Source organism: Diadema setosum, chromosome 21 (assembly GCF_964275005.1).
Source record: "Diadema setosum chromosome 21, eeDiaSeto1, whole genome shotgun sequence".
NCBI lineage: Eukaryota > Metazoa > Echinodermata > Echinoidea > Diadematoida > Diadematidae > Diadema > Diadema setosum.
This window is the reverse complement of record NC_092705.1, coordinates 2,486,609-2,507,422: the sequence shown is the minus strand read 5'-3', so window position 1 is coordinate 2,507,422 and position 20,814 is coordinate 2,486,609. Positions and strand designations below refer to the sequence as shown.

At 38.1% G+C, this 20,814-nt stretch overlaps 2 protein-coding genes across 2 annotated transcripts in view; one reads left to right on the top strand and one right to left on the bottom strand.

Moving 5' to 3' along the window:
* Positions 1-268: 268 nt before the first annotated feature.
* LOC140244167 (uncharacterized) lies at positions 269-9,311 on the bottom strand. The gene is made up of 5 exons (XM_072323796.1): positions 9,246-9,311; positions 7,947-8,073; positions 6,366-6,452; positions 5,715-5,848; positions 269-5,357 (listed from the first exon to the last, which is right to left on the bottom strand). The coding sequence occupies exons 1-5, from the start codon at positions 9,302-9,304 to the stop codon at positions 4,862-4,864; spliced, it is 903 nt and encodes a 300-aa protein (XP_072179897.1). The 5' UTR covers positions 9,305-9,311; the 3' UTR covers positions 269-4,861.
* A 215-nt stretch (positions 9,312-9,526) lies between these two features.
* The window catches only part of LOC140244165 (calcium-binding protein 39-like), a 32,563-nt gene continuing 21,275 nt past the window's right edge, over positions 9,527-20,814 (top strand). Inside the window, exon 1 of the mRNA XM_072323795.1 lies at positions 9,527-9,604. The gene's annotated coding sequence lies outside the window, so the exon portion shown is untranslated. The remainder of the gene's footprint in view (positions 9,605-20,814) is intronic.

Sequence of the window (20,814 nt, the reverse complement as noted above, 5' to 3'; positions counted from 1 at the left end):
CAACAAATAACCCATCAAAAATGGATACTCCTACACTTTGCACTCAACTCTCTGCAGTCAACAGATACACAGACATGTCATGGGCCCTGTTGCATTAGATTAAAAGTTGAGATCAAACGTCAGTAGGAAAAACAAGCATAAGTCTCTGAATACTTAATTCTGATTGGCCAATACCAGACTTATGTTTGATTGCTTCTTTTCATGCAACAGGGCCAAGAAATGCTACAGAACCCTTTTTAGGAAATAAATAAGAAAGAACATATTTACATTAATTCACAAAACTTCGGTTTATTCTTTCATCTACAGAACAACATTGTTGCATAAATACATAAATAGACATCGAGACAATTATATCAATAAATATTGAATGGCACAACACATTATTATTTCCAATCCTCGGATAAGGTGAAGTACAGGTTGGATTCTAATGTGGCCCATTTTATTTGTCAATCATGTACAAAATATAAATTTGAACAAAACTGATTATTCACAAAAATCCACAAAAACACTTACCAGGAGCTCTGGTAAGGTTGCAGAATAAACAACAAAATATCATCAAGAACTGCTCTAGAGTTTGTAGTACAGTACAATCTCTTCGTTAAACAATGTGTCCATACTTAGATGAGATACACAAACGATAACATAAAGCATACCTTTCTGCGATCTATGATCAGTTTTTAAATGAGATTATTAGATGTAACAAATAGACCATGTCAAGTTTTGGCCAAATGTGGATACTCCAGCTCCTCATTTTTCTTCTCCTTCTTTTCACATCCTTCAAGTTTTTGTTCTTCTTTTTCTGTTTTGCTCCTCTTGTTTTTTTCTCCTACCATCATACTCCTCCTTCATTTTTTTTCTTCTTCTCCTTCTCCTTCATCAACTTCTCTTTCTCCCCCCCCCCCTTCATCCTCCTCCTCTTCTTTCTCTTCCTCCTCCTTCAAATCCTTCCTTTTTGCATGACAAAGCAAGCAGCATTAACACAAATAGCCCTCCACTACCCTGCCAATTATTTCCCATGTTACAAAATTTCATGAACACAGTCAGCTCTGCCTATTAAAGTCGAATCCAAAAGGACTGCAGAAAATCCCTTGACTTCCATGAATTTCAACCTACACAACAGAACTAGCAAATGTTTGTACCCATTTAGAATACAATTTTTCTTTGACTTAGCCAATGTTAGGACTTGTGCAAGGTCAACTTAGGTGAGGTTGACTGTAGCAACACCTCGACCACCCGTTTAATTTCCTTTTCTGGTTGAAGTGCAGTGACAGCACACCAGAAATGATTAGAGATGTGTATACAACCATACCATAGGCTGCACTACATGTAACACTCCTTGGGTTCAACAAAGTCAGTCAGATAAACACATGATTATTCAATTTTTCTTTGATCAGTCTTGATGAGAAAAAACAACGATCAGGTTTATAAAAACTCAGGCAGTTATTTTTGTTGTTGTTGTTGTTGCTGGTTTAATAAAAATATGATTTTTCTCGTTTTGTGGTTTGTTATCTTAAGACCTGGTAGCGTGGGGATACCATGGTGTGGGAAGGTTGGCCTGGCTTGGATATATTGGAGAATCCTTGTAATAAATTGTGTATAGCTGTATCACTGATCTCTATGTGAGTACACACACTGCTGGAGAATCTTGACTGGAGTTGAGCATTACCGATGAGCGTACGCTTTGATGCATATATTCGCTGATGGGTGCCATTCGTACTTTTGAATGTACCCCAGTGGGCAGTGAATGAAGACTCGATTCAATCGGACCACCCATGAATCCCAATACTACCGGGAAGATGACAGTGAACAATAGACCACTTTGCTTTCGGTAAACTCAATTGAGGCTCCTGCTGATTGGTTTGTCTTCGACCAGATTTTGTTTTGCACACATGCATTGAAGAGCGGCTTGGCAAGCTGAAGGCACATTTTATGAGATTTGGAGAAAAAAAAAAGTTATTTGAAAAAGAATAAAGGTACTACATTAAAAAAAGAAAAAAAAAATCACCCCAGGTAGTATACACATACCTGCATAACATACATACATTTTATACTATGTAAAAATACTTCATGATATCCTGTATTCTGTCAAGAAATCCAAGATTTTTGTCACTTGCAGCTTTTATAGAATATGTATCTGGTAAAAGAAGTAAAACAGAACACAATTCTCTCTCTTTTTTGTGATCTAAAATAATTTGTAGATCAACATCTACACATCCCATTAGATACAACTAGTATGACAGAATTTGCTTACAATGTGATTTTCTTGTTCTGCTAATAGTTAGACTTAGCGTAGGCTTGTGTAATAATTTTATCACTGAAATACATGTACTTTCCATCTCACAACTTTAGCTCTCTTGTAACTGCACGTGCTGTGTGGAATGTGCTTTGGTCCGTAATTACACAGTATGGAGAGGAAAGCAGAATTAGAAAAGTTTCAAACATTGGCTCCTTGTGCACTCTTCTTCAGTGAATAACCATATACTGTATGCTGAATATTTCGCGAAGGTTTTTATTTTCACGAATTTCGCGAGTCAGCTGCTATTCGCGAAATTGAAGAGACACGAAAATATTGACACTGATCCCGATATGAATGTGACGTACGCGTATACATTTCTCCATTCGGTACATGACTCCACGATCGCAAATTTAATCACTCGCAAAATCATCGGGAAGTCTCCATTCAGGAAAATTTAGACTCGCTAAATATATGGCGTATACAGTACATCGTTTGGGATTAAGGTATGCATTAGCAATCTAATCATTTGCACTGAGGAATGATTTTCTGCAGAGAATATTTAGCAATGCGTGAGATATCTGACCGTGTGAAACAATCAGCTTTGCTTCACACAGATATGTAATAGAACCAGTGTCCGAGTTCATACTTTCTAAACTCATCATCAGCTATTAAATATTAATGCATTTCGTTGTGCTATTATGCATATTGCTTTATTTATATCAAGCATGACAGACTTTTGTGATGTTCCAAAAGAGCATGTTTAGGCAAACTGGAGTGAGTTGGTCAGAGTAACAACTGATATTAGATGGTCCACATAAGTACGGGACAGTGATTGGTCAAAGTGCAATCATGTGACTGAAACAGCACGGATTGAAATCAATACATGACATGCAGTGACATCACGCTGGGTAATGCAGTTCCAGAATTTGATTGGCTGCTGATAAGGCCAGAATGAAATGATGTGTTTCTATGTAGGCCATATAACAGAACGAATATTGCCTTGTCTGTTGTTGTAATATGTAATATTTGACAGTGCCTTGGGAGTTATATTGCCCCCTTGAGACAATATTTTCCTTCCACTCTGCATGCTTTGGGAGAATATAATCTCTTGGAGAAAATCTAACTCCAATAGGGATGTCAAGTATTATATTACACCTCTAACAAGGCAATACCTATTTAACATACAAATATAACCATAAATTTCTGTCTTCACATTACCCACTCATGCACAGTTCATTCTCGAATCATCCATGTCTTGCATATTAAAATCACTGAACAGATCTGCTGGGACATGAATTAAACCAGAACAATCAATTCGACAGTTATGACTGTCAATCAAAACCATGACTGTAGAGTATTAAGCATTGTGAAAATCTAAAATCTTACAATTTCTCCTTGAAAAAAATATAATTCTGGAGCACTGCAAATTAAACTAACCGGTAATAGCTCTGCAAATCGTCATAATTCTTGAAGTTGTACATTTGCGTACAGATTGCATCACACACTATACTGTATCAGAGTTCTACAAAATAAAATACACTTTGTAACAAACCATTCTCAAAGTATGTGTGCATATTGCAGATCTGTTATACAAGAATGTAAAAAAATTATCTCTACATCCAACTCTAACACATACATATGCCAAGCAAAACTGCTTGAATATCATAGATTGGGTTGATGATTTGTAACAAAACTATTCAAATCACAAATACTGCACAGAAAAATGTCTACTGTACATAAGCTAATGGCAGATAACCATTCAACAAAAAAATAAATTTCAACCATAAAAACACATAAGCAATGTTCACTACTTTAAAATTCAAGGTAATAATTCGCACATACATGTACACCTACAATGATGAACACTTGTACCGTGGCGATCGTTGATATGACGTCACAAAAATAAAAACTGGACATACATGTAATAGTCTTGAAAGATGTTGGTCTCCTGTCCTATCAAATCTGAGGCACTAACAGTATTAAACACAACCTTACCACGCAGTAAGGCAAAATCAGAGGCAAGAGAGTGTTTCCCTTGCATCTTAACCTGTTGAGGATGGACTGATTTTGCTATAACACTCATTTCCCATAGACACCTGCCTGAGTATACTCGGGACTTGTCTTCAACGGGTTAAAGGGGCAAAATGGAGGCATATTAAGATTACTTTTGCTCCACAAAAGGTGTTGGAATCAGCCAATGCCAGGTCTAAAACCAAGTTGATCTCTATATAAACCTCCCCAATGAGCACGTCTCACTCGTAACAGACTCTCACACTGCGGCTCGTGTTATTGCAAGTCCTGATGGGCTTACTTTCTAGTATAATATTTTGTTGTGTCTTTGCTGTTGTTCTGCTGTACACGAAAAATCAAAGGACTTTTTTTTTCCCCCTTTCACAACCCATATATAGATTTAATAATTTCTCTGACCTTGTGAGGATACACCTGTATGGAGGGGAAAGGATTCCTTTTATGAGTTATAGAAAAATGCACTAAATCCATAGTTCTGAAATATAGTCTGAATAACGCTTACTTTTTTGCTTCATTATCATGTTGAAAGAGTTCACACCTACTCTTTTAAACTAGTTGGACAGTGTTTCGCATAGAGCCCTCCTCAGAAAAAGGGGGTCACCTTCTGTCATATGGCTTTGCTCTATTAGCCTGCTTTGACTTTCCCGGGTGCTTGACTACCACTTGCTCAGATTTGAGGGTACCGGTAGCTGACACGCCCTTCGACGACGATGAAACTAATGGCGCCGATGACGCCGACGCTGATGATAATGATGTTGATGAGGACTGTTCAGTGGATGAGGCTGTTTCTGAAGGCTGCTGCGGACTTGTACTCGAAGTCGGCTCTGCTGCCTGCGATGCTACTGTTGTCGGGGGTGATGCTGAAGATGATGTTGATGACGACAGTGACAAAGATGATGATGATGATGATGATGTAGTTGTTGGCAGTTCAACTGGCAGTGACATGAGACTGGGCAAGCATTTTTCGGTGATCTCCGTTGGGGGTGCTGGTTTCTTCGACACGTAAACGGGGACGGGCTTGAAGGTAGTTGATGTCGATGACCTCTCCATGTCTCTCAATTTCCCTTCAATAGCCCTGATTTGAGCTTCCACACTAAAATTCAACAGAAAAGTTAAATCAGTGTCAAGAAATAAAAAACAAAAAAAATACAAGGAGACAAAAAAAATCATCTGCATAGAGCGAAGATGAGATGAACGTCTTGGTCCACCCGCAACAATTTTGCATATACATCACTTGCTTCTTTTTTTTTGGAGTTTCATATTCAATGATGAGTGTTAGGAACATGAAATGTTCCTAACGACACATACTTTCAATGCTTATCCATTTCCTTCTCTTTCTCTTTTAGACTCAGTAATGGCACCACAAAGAGCACAATGAATCTCTTTCTCTGCTAAGGAAGGGGGGGGGGGAGGCGGGGAGGAGGGGGTTAGATCATGCCTTACAACCAACCTCGTCTTTATAATCCGCTTCTTTGTTGTTACAGTGTCCTCTAGCACCTTTGTTGACTGGCCTCCGAAGCTGCTGGGTATCTTGTCTGGATGGAGATTGATTACCGGCTCCAGCGGCACAGGTTCGTTGGGAGCCTGATTTAAAAAAAAAAAAAAAAAAAAAAAAAAAAAAAAAAAAAAAATGAGTGAGTACAAAGCATTCACTGGGTTCAAAACAATTAAGGTTGAGGCACAATCATGTCTACATTGTACACATGAAGACAAAAACAAAATAATAATCCGGTCATCAGGATTGAAAGCAAAAGATTTACCTGGGATAGTTTAGTCTACACCGTTTCAAAAGTGTGAATGAAGTGAACGAGAAAATGGCCCTAACCTTTCTCCATGTACGTCTTCAGGCCTGTTCAGTTGCTCGTACTGTGCATGTTTGAAAAATATCACTTACATAATCCTAGGTCACCACAGTCCACTTGTCAGTTCCCTACTTGTTGATGTATCCTCATTGCGTTCATGTGATTGGTGCCAAAATAAATGTCCTTATCAGTGACACTCTAACTCATCACCTTTCAGCCATTATTATTAGCTGCAAAATCTAACCACAAAGTTTCAGTCTACACCACCACAGCAACTGATCAGTCCCTTGTTATCTTACCTTTATATGTGAGTGTGCCCATTTGACTGCCAGCTTTTTCCCCAGAGCCAATTTGCCATCTAAAGCATGAAGCGCATGCACTGCGTCCTGAAGAGATTTACAATTTAAAGAAACAAAAAAAAAAATAACAAATAAAAGAAAAGACAAAATTATTTGCTCTCACATTAGAACATGGAGGAAACTTGATAGGAAATGACCATTTCTTTGAATAACAAAATACATTTTTACCAGTAGTGGTATCTGTGGATTCTGCCAGCTAGTAGCCGATCATCACTACCACTTATTGAGCATTTGAACAAGGAACAATATCAAACTGTAGCATGGACACTACAGTACAGTACATTGCTTCAGTAAAACAAAATTTGATATAAATGAAGAGTCTACCTGGGTGGCTGAAAGGCTACCTTAATGTCAATGACCTGGAGGTCTTCCTGTCCACAAATGCTCCCCATATTGTAAAATGCAAAAATTTTACAACAACTTTTGTGAATTGGAGCCGATGGCCTTTTTCGTGGCATGAAACTTTCACGAATTACCAGTGGTATTCAATGCATTGTGTAGACAAACCCTCTCGCATGTATTTTATTTTTGCGAATATTGGCTCCTCGCAAAACTCATGAAAGTTTCATGCACACAAAAATTTCTGGCTTTACAGTCTTACCAACATCCATACACAATCAAGGCATTACTCAACGAAAAAAATAAAGTGATAATGTGAAACATCACAAAATACCACTGCAAGCAGGAAGGAAATTGTACACTTGTGCAGGTAGTATATCAAAATTATACAGCAAACATTCTCTATTAAACCTATACATACAAACAAATACATACGGCGATAGTCACTGCATCATTTCAGCAAATTAAACAAGCCAACTTTATTACCTTTCATGATGCATCATGTCATCATGTCACTGATTATTTTACATAAATTGTACAAATATCTGATGTACTTGGAAGCAAATTTGCCATTTCAAATGACGGAGCAAGCTGAGTTCATGCACTTGTATCTACCTGAAGAACATTTCTGTCCAGAAACGAAGGTGATAGTTACAGTCATTGCAAACTATTGGCAGTCTGAACTCAACATGCGTGATAAGCAATGGAGTGACCTGACAAAGTTATCTTTTCTACCATGAGGAGTCTAAAAGATGTACATTACCACATAGAGAAGATAAAATGGGACAGGATGGTTGAAGGTTTCATTCCTAACTGCCATGAGGTATGAGAGGTTTGAGTTGGAACTTCAGACACGGTGCCTGTACTGTGCAAACACATGTCATTGTCTCATAAAATCCAGTTGATTTTAGAATGGTTGTAATAGAAGAAGAGCAAGTTCACCTAAGGAGGAGGAGGAGGAGAAGAAGAAGAAGAAGAAGAAGAAGAAGAAGAAGAAGAAGAAAAAGAAAAAGAAGGACAAAAGAGGAGAAGAAATAGATAAGCTTACAAAAAGAAAAAAGAAGAGGAGGAGGAGAAAAAGAAAAAAGCTTCTACATTGTTCACACTCAGTGCTGCCCTCACTGGTGGATCGTAACTCAATTCCCTTTGAGAATGACCCCACCATGCTCAACTTGTGCTCACCGTTTTCTTCTCAAAGCTGACAAAGCAGTATCCTCTTGGTTTGCCTTGATTTGGTCCAGACTTGTGAAAGAGGAAGTCAAACTGCTCAATCTTCCCATATTTCTGCAACAGTTTCAGCAGACAGAACCTTAAGAGCGAAAGCAAAACAGAGACAAATTTTGTCATGAATCACATCAAATCAAAATGAAAACAGTTGTATAATACCTGGTAGTCTGACAAGACTGAAAGGGCCTGCTTATCCAAAAAAAACAACAACAACAAAAAACCAACAACAACAACAAAAACAACAAAAAACATGATGGAGTGTAGCATAGTATGCGTACATGGCTAAAAGGATTGATGTAATCATTAACTTGTCAATGAACTATTTCACTGTAAAATGCCATGTAATTTGTTTCACTTCATGGTCTCTTTCTCTACACGTCCCAACTTTCTGAAAGTAACCAGTAAAAGCTCCTCTCTGTAGTCAAATTGTGGGGGTGCATACATGTAGTTACAGTGGCAAAAGAAATAAAAAGAAAACATGGGGGGTGCTGCGCCCCCTTTAATTTTGTAAAGGCGCCTCGCGCCTCCCCTTTACAAATTCTTGGATCTGCCCCTGTAGCTATACAGTATGTCTAGCTCATATTGGGATTCTCTATCTCTGTTTTTTTCTGACTAATTGAGAATGTGACTGAAAACTGCCACACCATGGGCATGGCATTATCAATTGAATACACAGCCGATACAGGCATCGCGTCTGCACTGAAGACGTTTAAACTTACATATTGTTGAATTACGGGCAGCTTGATTAAATATTGGCCCTATACAACAAGCAACAAGGAGACAATCTGCAACAAGCTGCATAAAGTTTTACTATACTTTGCTGCAGCTTTTACTGGCTCTGAATTAATGTTTATTCATAAATTCACGGTTAATTTAATGCAAATGGTTTTTTACTTTCGTCAGTGTGCGTGGACGTGTGGTGTGGTGTGTGGTCTTGTCAAATTGTCTTGGATCTTGGGAGTTGGAAAGTTGGATGGTGGAAAGACTCACGAGTGTGGCTGTAGATATGGCTAGCAATATACAAAACTCTAACGTTATGTCCTAAATTTGAGTCATGTTACTTTTTGTATGGCTGTATCTGACAGGTTCCTAGAAACTTACAATCAGAACAATATGTGGGACTATCACACACACGTACAATTAAAGATATGCAACAGAGCACTATTCTAAATGAACGGCGCGTTCTCAGCATTTCGAAAAATAATGGTAACATTATATGAATACTTGAGTATTCATATAATGCTATTCACTCACTCTGATATTCTTTCATCGAGATTTCCTATCCACAGTCGACGTCTTCCAGTATCGTCCATTCTTTCAATCTCGACACTTCGCAAAGCAATGCACTGTTATGCAAATAAAATGCAATAAACATAAATTTTCTTCTGTATTTGCTAGCTCCTTATATATCTATGCATGGTGTACAGACGTGTGGACCTCATCCACGCATTTTCTGCACCTTGACGTCAGCGAAAATATTAACTACACTTCCTCATTCAATGACGTCACTGGGAGGTTTTGTACCGTACCGTACCGCCGATTATTTAGCCGTTTGCGTCTGTTCTGTCGATCTACCTGAATGACTGTTTTTGATGCCTGAATCATCTGAACTCGTGAGTAAACGACATCAAATTTAAAGATATGTAAAAACCTCTATTATTCATTGGTGTGTTTCGTTCTCAACTACTGTACTGTAGCCCCCTCCGACTCTGGTTTAAGTGGGTAAAGTCGACACAGTCCTTTGAGATTGAGGGATTACACCCATCCGTATGTAGTCCCATACGTTAAAATTTGTGTATCGATTTAATATGTAGAATAACATGAACTCTGCTGCAACTCTGCAATCTGCACACGATGTGATCATAAAATGCGAAGCGTCCATGCATGCCATACTGCATACCATCCAATCCCCGTCATCACTTCTTCCCAACACTCAGTGCAGGACCAAATAGGTCCACACACTTTGGAGAGCACTACAGTTCTAGGTAATCTCAGTGGTGTAAAAAAATTGCAGGCAATATTGTCTACAGTAGGTCCTACAGTAATTAAATTAAATTTACACTTAAAATAGTTAAATTGGTTACACAGCGTATAGAGCATCTAGAGATCTAGTAATTTACATGCGTACATGGGCATGATGCGTGTGTCTAAAATTGGCAGACGTAATATTAACAAGACGTTTGCCATCCAGCCACACACACACACATAATAATGCGGTTTATTTTTTTAGCATGTGTGTGTGGTTGTTTGTAACTTTGCTAAGACCTAAAGAGTAAAGTCTAAGACACGCCATACCATGCATGTCCTGAGTCGCTGGATACAGCCACGCATGTGTGTCAGCCATGTGTACGTGTACATCCATGTCGAACTTCACCAGCGAACCTACAGTGTGTACACATAGAAACCCTATTCACTTTTTGTGCATGGTCAAACCTTGGCACAGGACGTTGAACGCTGAACCTTGCTGGTGCTGGTGCGGGGCCGATACCTGTATACCTCACACACCACCACCAACCACCTTCTTGCAAAGCGATGAAAATAACCTAGATTCTAATCTATCATTCCTTCTATGTTGTACCTGTTCTAGACTGTTTTCATATGATGTTATTTCACTCCATTCTCATCTTTGTTTTGATGGAATAAAAATCATTATTTAGCAAAGTTACAATTGATTGGGGGACCTCTGATTGATTTAATTATAGGACGGATCATCGGATTGATGCAGCAGAGACAGAGTCTTCGTACATCGGGACTTCAGCTGCTTGCTAGTGTTATACTATTGTACTGCTGCAAACACATGCTATACACAGGAACATGAGCATACTGTAAAAGTGGATATTTTCGTGCGACTAATTTTTCGCGCTTGGCCGGATAAGAAGAGTTTCGCGTATTTTTAATTTCTGTGGAATCAAGACATCACGCACAGGAACAAATGCCTAGCAAAAATATTTGCGTGCTTTTATTTTTGCGGTACACTTGTAGTTTCTGGTTGTGGGAAATGGGCGAAAATTTCAAGACAGCAAAAATTTCCACTTTTACAGTATATCATGACTATCAAAGAGCGTGCATATTCTCTGAATAGCACCGAATGCTCAATCATAGAATGGAAATGCACCAAACCAGAGGCTCAAAGTTAGGAAAGTACATAAGAAGATATTCTTCAAGAAACTTGCAGTTGAACAGATGAATGTTTGTAACAAAACCAAAAAAAAAAAAAAAAAAAAAAAGTACACACACACAAAAGCAAGGAGAAACATGACGAGAATAAATTGGAAAACACTTAAAAAAAATAAAGTTGTCTAGAACGTAAGAAAAAAACAGGTTATGTTCGTCATGCAAATATAATACATAATTGTACGTAATACTGTACATGTGTAATTGTACATTGCATGCATGTTGATGTTGGGCTAGCTGTATACAACTGGCTGCAGTCAAAGCAGTCAAATGTCAGTTTGTAGACAGTGATCTCAACGATTGTCGGCATGTCGTTCAGATGTCTGCAATCTTGATAGACTAGACCTCTGGTCTCTAGATCTGGACTACACCTAACATTAGATCTGTGTAGATCTATTGGATAGAACTTAGAGGCAAAATGTATTTTATCATGACGCCATTAAAAATTCGACTGCAAGCTATGTGTAGACACCTATGCTTTTCGCGTGCAGTCAAATTCTGGCTGAGGTTGAACCTTGGTACGGGTACTGATACTACAAATTTATTCTTGATCTCGATATTGACAAGATTCTCACTACACAGATTCATAATTATTCTTCCAGCTGAGTACATGCATCTCAGACCACAAAGTACTGACCGCTGTTGGCATATTATCGTACTTGTGCTTGTCAAGTGCCTGAATACTGAATATAGTGCAAATAAAATCCAAAGATTACCAATGCGTAGAAGGCCCCTGCATTTTAAATGTCCAGATCCAGATCCAGGTCTTGGAGTACCCTAATGAATGGAGAAATGTACACACGCACATCACATTCATGTTGCAGGACTTGAGTTCATACTTTTAATTGTAAAAATCTTGAACACCGCCAGACTTGTGAAACTGACAAAGATAGAATAAGTTAGCATCCAGATTTTGGCAACTACAAGGGGAAAAAAAATGCAATAGGATTTTATTTGTTACTCATCTGAATTCTGATAACAAACTTCACTCGTTTGTGCATGCTACACTTGTAATATTTCAGGAGTTTGTTTCATTTAAACAGTATGAAGTCAGTGAGGCAAGGTCTGTGTCAGAGTTATGAAGAATAAGTAAGTGTGTGCAGAATTTTTTCAAATGTTGATGCTGGATGCTTTCATTCACACATGTTGTAGATATTGTGTCTTATGGATACAATACAAGAGATCTGCCCCCCCACGGAAGAAAGCAGTAACTGCATAACTGCTGAGCTGAGATAAATGCGATTTTGTGTTTTTTGCAGATTCTTTAAAAACACAGAAACATTCAAAAATAATTTTGTGGTATGATTATGCACCATACCTAGTTGTCTAACAATACCTAGGAAAAAATGATGTTTCCGTTATTTTCTAAATGTTATTTAGGAAAATGCAGTTACTGCGGTGGCTCACCCTTGATTCTGGGTAGTTTCCCCACGGAAAAAAGCAGTAACTGCAGACGGCAAGGAGTCTGCTGTTTTCCCCATGGAAAAAAGCAGTAACTGCACATGTCACATGACCATAGGAGGAGAATTGTTACCACCACCAGGTTATAAAGTTCTTCTACTTTCTGGTTAGTCTAGATCTATAAGATCTAGGACCTATCGCTAGACCTAGACTAGGTCTTGTAGATTGAATGGCATTCTGTGTAAAAATAAGGTAGAAACCTATGTACCCTAATTGAACTTTGGAGTGCCCGGCCTGGCCCCTGACACATGACCCTGGACTAGACAATAAAGTCAAGTCTCTTCGTCTTAGATCCTAGTCGAACTCTGACGTTACACTTAAGCTAGACTACAGATCTATGCCCAATGTTAGTGCTAGACCTAGATCTATTACGTTAGATTAGGCCTACTGACATTTTGTCTAACACTAAACAGTTAACAATAGATTAGAATCTAGATCTACTCTGTAACTTTAGATCTGGTAGACCTATTTTAAACTTTAGGGCCTACATCTAACATTAGACTAACGTTAGTGCATTAATACTATAGTGCTCATCTCCCTTCAATATATTTTCAGCTCACCTAGATTTTCTGGTTCTGGCCAAAGCCATGGCTACCATGACTTTTCCTCTGCAATTCATGATAGATTTACAGGCATGCCTGGACCGCAGAAACTGTGTGACAGCATGGTTAGCACTGGCATGATCACTCAGACTGTACCAGACCTGCAATACTGTGCATGCAAGTGATGACTGTGATGTGATGCAATGTTTAGCTAGTTACTGTATGCTGCAGAATTTATGCGCATGCAGCTGCTGCAGCTGCACGCGTATTCTGCACTCTGAGCGCGCTGAGTCGGCCAGGTTTGCTAGTCTCCAGAAAGAAGCTTTTTCTACAACTTATCATATGATTCCCTGCGGGCAGAGTCAAGTTACTGGTGAAACAATCTTTTTATATCTACTCTCCTAAATTATGGGAGAAACTGCTGTTTACATTGTTTAAAAAAAAAAAAATTAGTAGAAAAAATAAATGGTATTAGGGAAAAAATATACAGGAAGGACTATACAGAGTCTGAATGATAAAGACTAAATTGTTAGTTACTGCTTTCTTCCGTGGGCTTTGTTAGTTACTGCTTTTTTCCGTGGGGAAACTTGCAAAGTTGAATCAACTGGATGCAGTTACTGCTTTTTGCAAAAGTGAAAAATTGTATTTTTGGTCACTTTCATTTTTCTTTTTGCAAAACTGACCTATTAACATTGGAGAGCATTGGGTAAACTATTCATTTTTGCAAAAAAGTAAACATTCATAAAAATGTCAGTTACTGCTTTTTTCCGTGGGGGGGCAGAGATGTCTTGCGTGAGATTATTGTATTGTAATCACACTTTGACACATAGCATAGTCCCGTGCATGATCACATGTGTTGGTTAAGAAGGTGATTAGCTGGGTTAGAAGGACCATGATAGTTTTTGGCAAGTGCATACAATTGTAGGGGGCACCTTGAATTTGATTCATTTCCATAGAATATAGTGTTACCTTATCGTCGGCAAAAGAAAGTGAATGTCGGTGATACAAGGTACAATGTATTATGTACTTGTGTGCAGGGTGGGTTCATTATGGCAGGTTGAACCACTCACCATTTTCAGTCATAGTGTCAATCATCTAAAAAAAAAAAAAAAAAAATTAATAAAAATAAAATCATGTACAGACCTATTAGACCTGTGCTTTTGCATGCTAACCTAAATAATACAAGATGTACATTACCGGTATATGTCTTTGTTTCTTTCTAATTGTTGCAAATATTTATCTTTTATCAATATTTTTTTCTGAGCTTGCCTTTCATGTGAATGATATTTTGTTCACTTCTTAGAGAAATGATGTATAACTTGTAATGTGCCTATAGATGTACAGCCAAGTGACAGATGTACAAATTTGTAGATAATCAATGTGTTGCCAATCTAATCTGCATGCTGGTGCTTGGCAAAACAAATACAGTACCTTCGAAGGTTCTATACAGTAGCACCCTGACTTAAGGTCTCCTTGCCAGAAAAGTTCCCAATTTTTTAGAATTCCTTCATTGCTTTGTTGCATGTTGATTTGAGACTGTGTTTTATTGTACAGATCATTCTCTAGTGTTATATCATAACTTAAAGGGAAAGCAAAGTTTTGGTTGAGACCTACATGTATACATGTATGTACTGTAACTTCAGGTTTCTAATATTTTTTGGTGAGATAATGAGAAACCTCTCATGAAATATGAAAGAGCATGCAATTCCAAGAGGGATTCAGTGTTTATTTCGTGAAAATCAGCTTTAAAATGGCTGAGATATCCAAAAAAGAGCATTCCTAATAAAAAGCGGGACCCACCTTTTATTAAGATTGCTTTGTTTTACTTTGTTTTTAGATGTCTCAGCCATTCCAAAACCCGATTTTCATCAAATAAACTTTGAATTCCTCTACAATGGTATGGTCTGCACTACATCTATTTCATAAGTGGTTTCTTGGTATCTCACAAAAAGCCCAATTCTCATCTCCACCAATACTGTGCAATCCCTTTAACCCATTGAGGACGAGTCCCGAGTACATACGTACTCGGGCAGGTGTCTGTTGGAAATGCGTGTTGTAGCAAAATCAAACCGTCCTCAACGGGTTAACAGCCATGCTCAATAAACATGATGACAGCCCACACATTCTTTTTAGAAATCAAGGAAGAGCAGTAGTTGACAATATACATTTTATTTGATGGCTTACTGGTACTGATTGATTGTCTGAATTGCATACAGAATTTGTATTTTTGAGTAATTTACTCAATAGATTTCCAAAGTACATTGTAGTTGTGAGCTTATAATACTCCAAAACTTGTCATGAAGACGTACAAAACTGTACAGGAGTACACAAACATAGCTCTATTGAGGCTGAGCTCACTAGATTTTGACTTTCGCTTGCCCCATTCGGGTGCCCTCATAGTGTGTAGCAAAAGATTTTGCGAGTCCAGCGCATGCTTCGTATCTCATATCTGAGTGATATTTCTCTTCATACGATGGCTCATGCAGTTGACCGAGGAAAGAGAATATATAATGGTACAATATGTGCCACTTGACTGCTTTTGCACAGTAGGCAGATTACATGTACCAATAGGTTCAGCTACATTTACATACATGTATCTGTCCATTCTTTGTCGACGGGCAAAAAGAATCTTGCTTGAGGACATTAAAGTTTCTCAGAGAATTTCAAGAGGAACAGGTCAAGATAGTTATTGATAACACTGAGCTTTTAGTGACAGGTGATGACACTCTGTTGTTCCCTTTCTGACGATGTAGGATTATACATGACGAAGTTAAGAAAATAAAACGAATGAGATGATGGAGATTACGGAGGGTTAAAGTACCAGGACAGGTGAACATGGGAAGTGCAGTTCGAGAAGCTACACATTTTGTGTGTCAATCAAGGGATTAGAGTATTATCAACTACATCGCAGCTATAGCTATCGGATGTTCCCTGATTGCGCATGCGTGCAAATCAACATCTTGTTGAGGTTACATTACATGGAGCCACAAAATATCTACATCTTCTCCAACTCCATGCGGAGATTTAAGGCCCTGCTCTTCCAGACTCCGAAGGGACAACTCAATGATTTATAACGGTTTAATAGTAAGAATTGCAGCCAGTAAATATTCTGACAAGAGCATTCGATCATCCTATCATCCTCTATGTATTTACACGCCTCAGTTATAAAATATGGACCTTTGCTACTGATTCTGTGGCTGACCCTTCACACTTCAGCTGTACACTGTACATTGTATGTGTGAAATTCAGTTTGAAAGTGGATCAGCACTTCATTCATAAGGTCAAGGTTATATTTTCTTCAAGCCCTACAATCCAACTCTAGCAAGTCACACTTGAAAAAAAAAAAAAAATGCAAAGCAAACCTTCTCTTTCAAAGACAACCTCAGATAGTGTATGAGTATGGAGTTAGAGGTCAGATATACTGTACATCATGTACTTGTGCCAGTCACAAAAAAGACATGAAAAAGAAAATTTCAAAATCATATTCCTTGTAATTGTCATTTTCCTCAGAGAAAAGTATCATGCTGCTTAGGATAACTGTGGCAAGAATGCTTGTAGAGGTGTGTTTTGGACCACAAATATTAGTGATTCGTGAATGAGAATGGTACAAACTGAAATACCACAAATCTACTAAGTACTGTCACATTGGCCAGTGATGAGAACAGTGACAACAAATTGCTGAGCGATGGAATTTGCCGGGATAATGAGTTGTTTTGGACCATTTTGAAATTATAAATCAAGAGTATGAGATACATGTAATTTCAGTCGTACAGTGTAGGACACAACTTTTATTTCCCCGTTCAGCAGTGGGTTGATAGAATGTTACTGGTACATGATGATCAGATCATGCCGTATCAGTAACTGGTATTGAAGCGCACATATACAGCTATTAAGCTGCTGCATGCAATTCACTCTTGCGGGATGGATGCTGTTATGACCCAGTTATATTGCAGTCAATGTGATGGAATATAAAACACGTAGCAACCACAATTGGTTAAGCTCTGAGATTGCAATACTTCTGGTATATATTTTTAGGTAATATTTCACATTTTTGTTGTTACCGGACTGAAATCTTGTTACCACCTAGCGTGATTTTCACTCATTTCTTATGCATATGTCTCCATTTTCGAGTGAAATTCAATAGTGTCTGCCGGCATGTGATGGTGTGAGAATTATGGTTTTCCTTTAATACCACGGGTCATTCCAATGTGAATGCACCACACCTAGTGATAGGATCAGGAATGAGTCACTGCCGAGCTGAGTTTTGACAGTGCCTAGTTATCAGATTAGTCAAGCTTTCTCCTCCCTGGCATGTGGACGAACAAGTAGGTGTTGGTGTTGGGGGGGGGGGGGAAGGAGGAGGAATTTTTTGACCAATGGTTTAATTGCCATGGCATTCTATGCATGACCTGGCTGCTGCAACGTATGTTTGCCAACCAGGTAATCTAATTCAACATTTGTAGCCACAGCTATTATTCCCAGTGCCTCTAGAGTAGACTGCATCATATATGTGTCAGTTATAGTCAGGTATTTGATATCAACTTTCTCTGAAGGTGAAAATATGAACATTTGCTCTTTCTGTTCTGTTTTGTTTTATTTTCCTTGCATTGCAGTATGAACATTATGAACATTTAGAAACTTTACAGGTTTTCTTCAAACATTTGCTGTACTTTAATACATCTGTATATTGAATATGTTTGAATATTTGTGCGTGTGTGGGGGGGGGGGGGGAGGGGGTAGTATGGAAAAGGAGAAAATCAGGCTGTATTTTTTAATTGTTGGAAAGCCAGCATAGTTTTTTATATAGGTACATTGTACCTATAGCTTGAATGAGAGACCTTACTTCAGTTCAGTTTATGTACATTGTACACGTACATGTTTGTGATAAACAGATATTCATGTAAAATAATTATATTGAACATGTTTAATACAACCTGTATGATGATGCTAATAAGCCTATATTGATAATCAGCCTGCTCATTGGGTGTATGGTTGCAATGCAAAAATGAACGCTTGAAGGCATTCTTAATGATCGTTTTCACGAGGATCCATGCGAAGCAGCCAGCTGTAAGCCCAGGCATCCTTGAAAGTGAGTAAAGCGAGACCTAAATGAGACGCAAGTACCCACTAAAACACCCGAGCTCTTGTCAGTGCTCTTCCAGGACATGATTCATAATCCATGTGGTTCTCGGCCTTTTTTTTTTAGTCAGCAGTCACTCTTCGATGTGAACTCCCATTAACCTTCAAATCAGTTTCCCACCTCAGACACACACACACACAGACACACACCCTAGAAGTTGTAATGTGTACGTATATGGGAAAAGGTGTTGCGTTGTCTGACAGACAAGTTACCTGCCCCGACTCTATCTAGGACGAGAGTCAGCATATCCTTGTGTCAAGTTTCATTTGGATTATGAGCACACCACTAATCACATTAGATTTAAAGACACACACACACACACACATATACAGGAAAAATCAGGATTTGCGTTACTAGCATGTTTATAGTGGTTTAAGTAGCTATCCTTTTCCAAACTCCTGTAGTGCTTAGTACTACGTATAGCCAGTGGAAACAAAATTTCCACATACATTTACATGGATCGATAAAAATTTGATTAATTTATCAACTTGTGCACCATTTCATGATTCTCACTTCCAAACTGCAAAAATTGTAGATTCAAAATATCACGATGTGTTTTAAAGTCTCTAGATTTGAAATACCCTACATCATGTAAATGCATTGTTGTGAAAAAAAAAGAAACTTAAACAAAGAAGATTATCTTACATTGACAGAAGTCATGTCACATGTAACTTACACCGTATATGCCATAACATCTGCAAAATCAAAGCTACATGAAATGGCAGTGTCACAAGTGGTCAAATTTGTTATTGAAAGGGGTGAATCCATTTCATTCAATGGAGTTTTTCATTCAATACACTGGACATGCTTCTCAATGGCGTATAAAATTGTTTCATATCTCGTGTGAAGTCCATAAATCTCAGGGATGCATTTTGTGTTTTGTGCAATGATTTTACAAGCATAAGATCTTCTTCTGGAAGTACTGTGAATATGTTATTTAAACACTTGACACTATTTTTAATAATTCGATAAAGGTAAGGGGAAAATTACAATTAAATGATACTAAATGTATAAGAAAATAAGGGATTAAATCAAAGGTCTGATTAATTAACTTTGATAACTTTCAGTCTGGTCAACTAGATTAATGGGTCATCATCAACTCCAAAGAGAGAACTGTGTCACAATTTATCTTGAGTTGTTCCTTCAACCCTGACCAACAGATGATGATTCTCGTGAATGTATTAATTACTGGAATTGTAATTCTTATGATGCATTTTGGCCATGTGTACACAAATTAGTATCATGGAGGGTGATTTGAATTACGCAATTCAGTTGACGGTCCGGAGTTGATTTCAGGTGAAGATGATCTTGAATGACGGAATGAAACAGTCGTGTGTATGGATTGACCGCCAAATTGTGTTTTAGGGGGCGGAGCTTATGGTGACCTTTCAACCACTTCTGTAGAAAAAAAAAAAAAAATCGCACTCATCAAATGCATGCACTGCATGTGATGCGAAGCTGTGCAGCTGTGTGGTACTTAGAGTATTATGACTGGGGAAGGCCGAGCCTGATTTTAATTTTGTGCATGAAAGCCTTTTTCATTACCTCTTCACAAAAGAATGGATGAACACTAGAAGAAGTACAACTGCCATCAGTAAAGTTAGAGTCTGCTTGTATGTTCTGCTACAACTACCAGTGAATGTTGCCGAACAGCAAAAAGAGAAATTTAAATTTGTACTTCTCATATGGCATTGCAAACTTTGTTGAAGAGTGACTGATGGGTACCAGGAAAGAAGCCACGCCTCCTCTCATCACATTTAAAGGGATGGGATAGTATTGGTGGAGGTGGAGATAAGGATATTAAAGGCTTTTTACTTTTTGCAAGATACCAAGAAATCACCTATGAAATAGTGCAGAGCATACCATTCTTTGAGGAATTCAAAGTTTATTTGATGAAGATTGGTTTTGGAATGGATGAGATCTCTAAAAACGAAGTAAAACAAAGAAATCGTAGTAAAAGGTGGGTCCCAACTTTTATTAGGATTGCTCTTTCTTGGATATCTCAGCAATTTCAAAACCAATTTGTCATCAAATAAATGTTGAAGTCCTCTTTGAATTACATGCTCTTTCACTTTTCATATAAAGAGGTTTCTCATCATCTCACTAAAAAATGTTAGAATCGTGAAGTTACAGCTGTAGGTCTAGACCGAAATTACATGTATACGATCTCTTTATGCAAAATTTCAAATCTTCACAATCCTTGAAGCTTTCCTTGGTTGTGTGTGCAAATGATAATCCTAATATTAGCATAATTGTAATTCAGCATTGCAATTTAGTTTCTCTGCTCATGTGAAAACGGCCAATGTTACACAGCCAGGACTGCTAGACCTACACTGTATCTTCCTTTGACAGCAATTCAGGCTTCTACTGCATAGACTGACAAGTAGCGAACCATTCTAATTCCTACATTTTGACAGTAGCTGAGTGATCTCCTGTAATGCCAATTATTACAATTTACAGTGCATGTCAACTCAGAAAGCCAATGGCAATTAATCTACATGGTAGT

What these genes read in the sequence shown, in the direction of transcription:
- LOC140244167 (XM_072323796.1), bottom strand. Translation starts at nt 9,304, where the DNA reads ATGGACGATACTGGAAGACGTCGACTGTGGATAGGAAATCTCGATGAA. An exon ending in GGGCACACTCACATATAAAG is followed by an intron (nt 5,849 to 6,365) that starts GTAAGATAACAA and finishes TTTTTAAATCAG; the next exon opens with GCTCCCAACGAACCTGTGCC. An exon ending in AAGCGGATTATAAAGACGAG is followed by an intron (nt 5,358 to 5,714) that starts GTTGGTTGTAAG and finishes GTTGAATTTTAG; the next exon opens with TGTGGAAGCTCAAATCAGGG.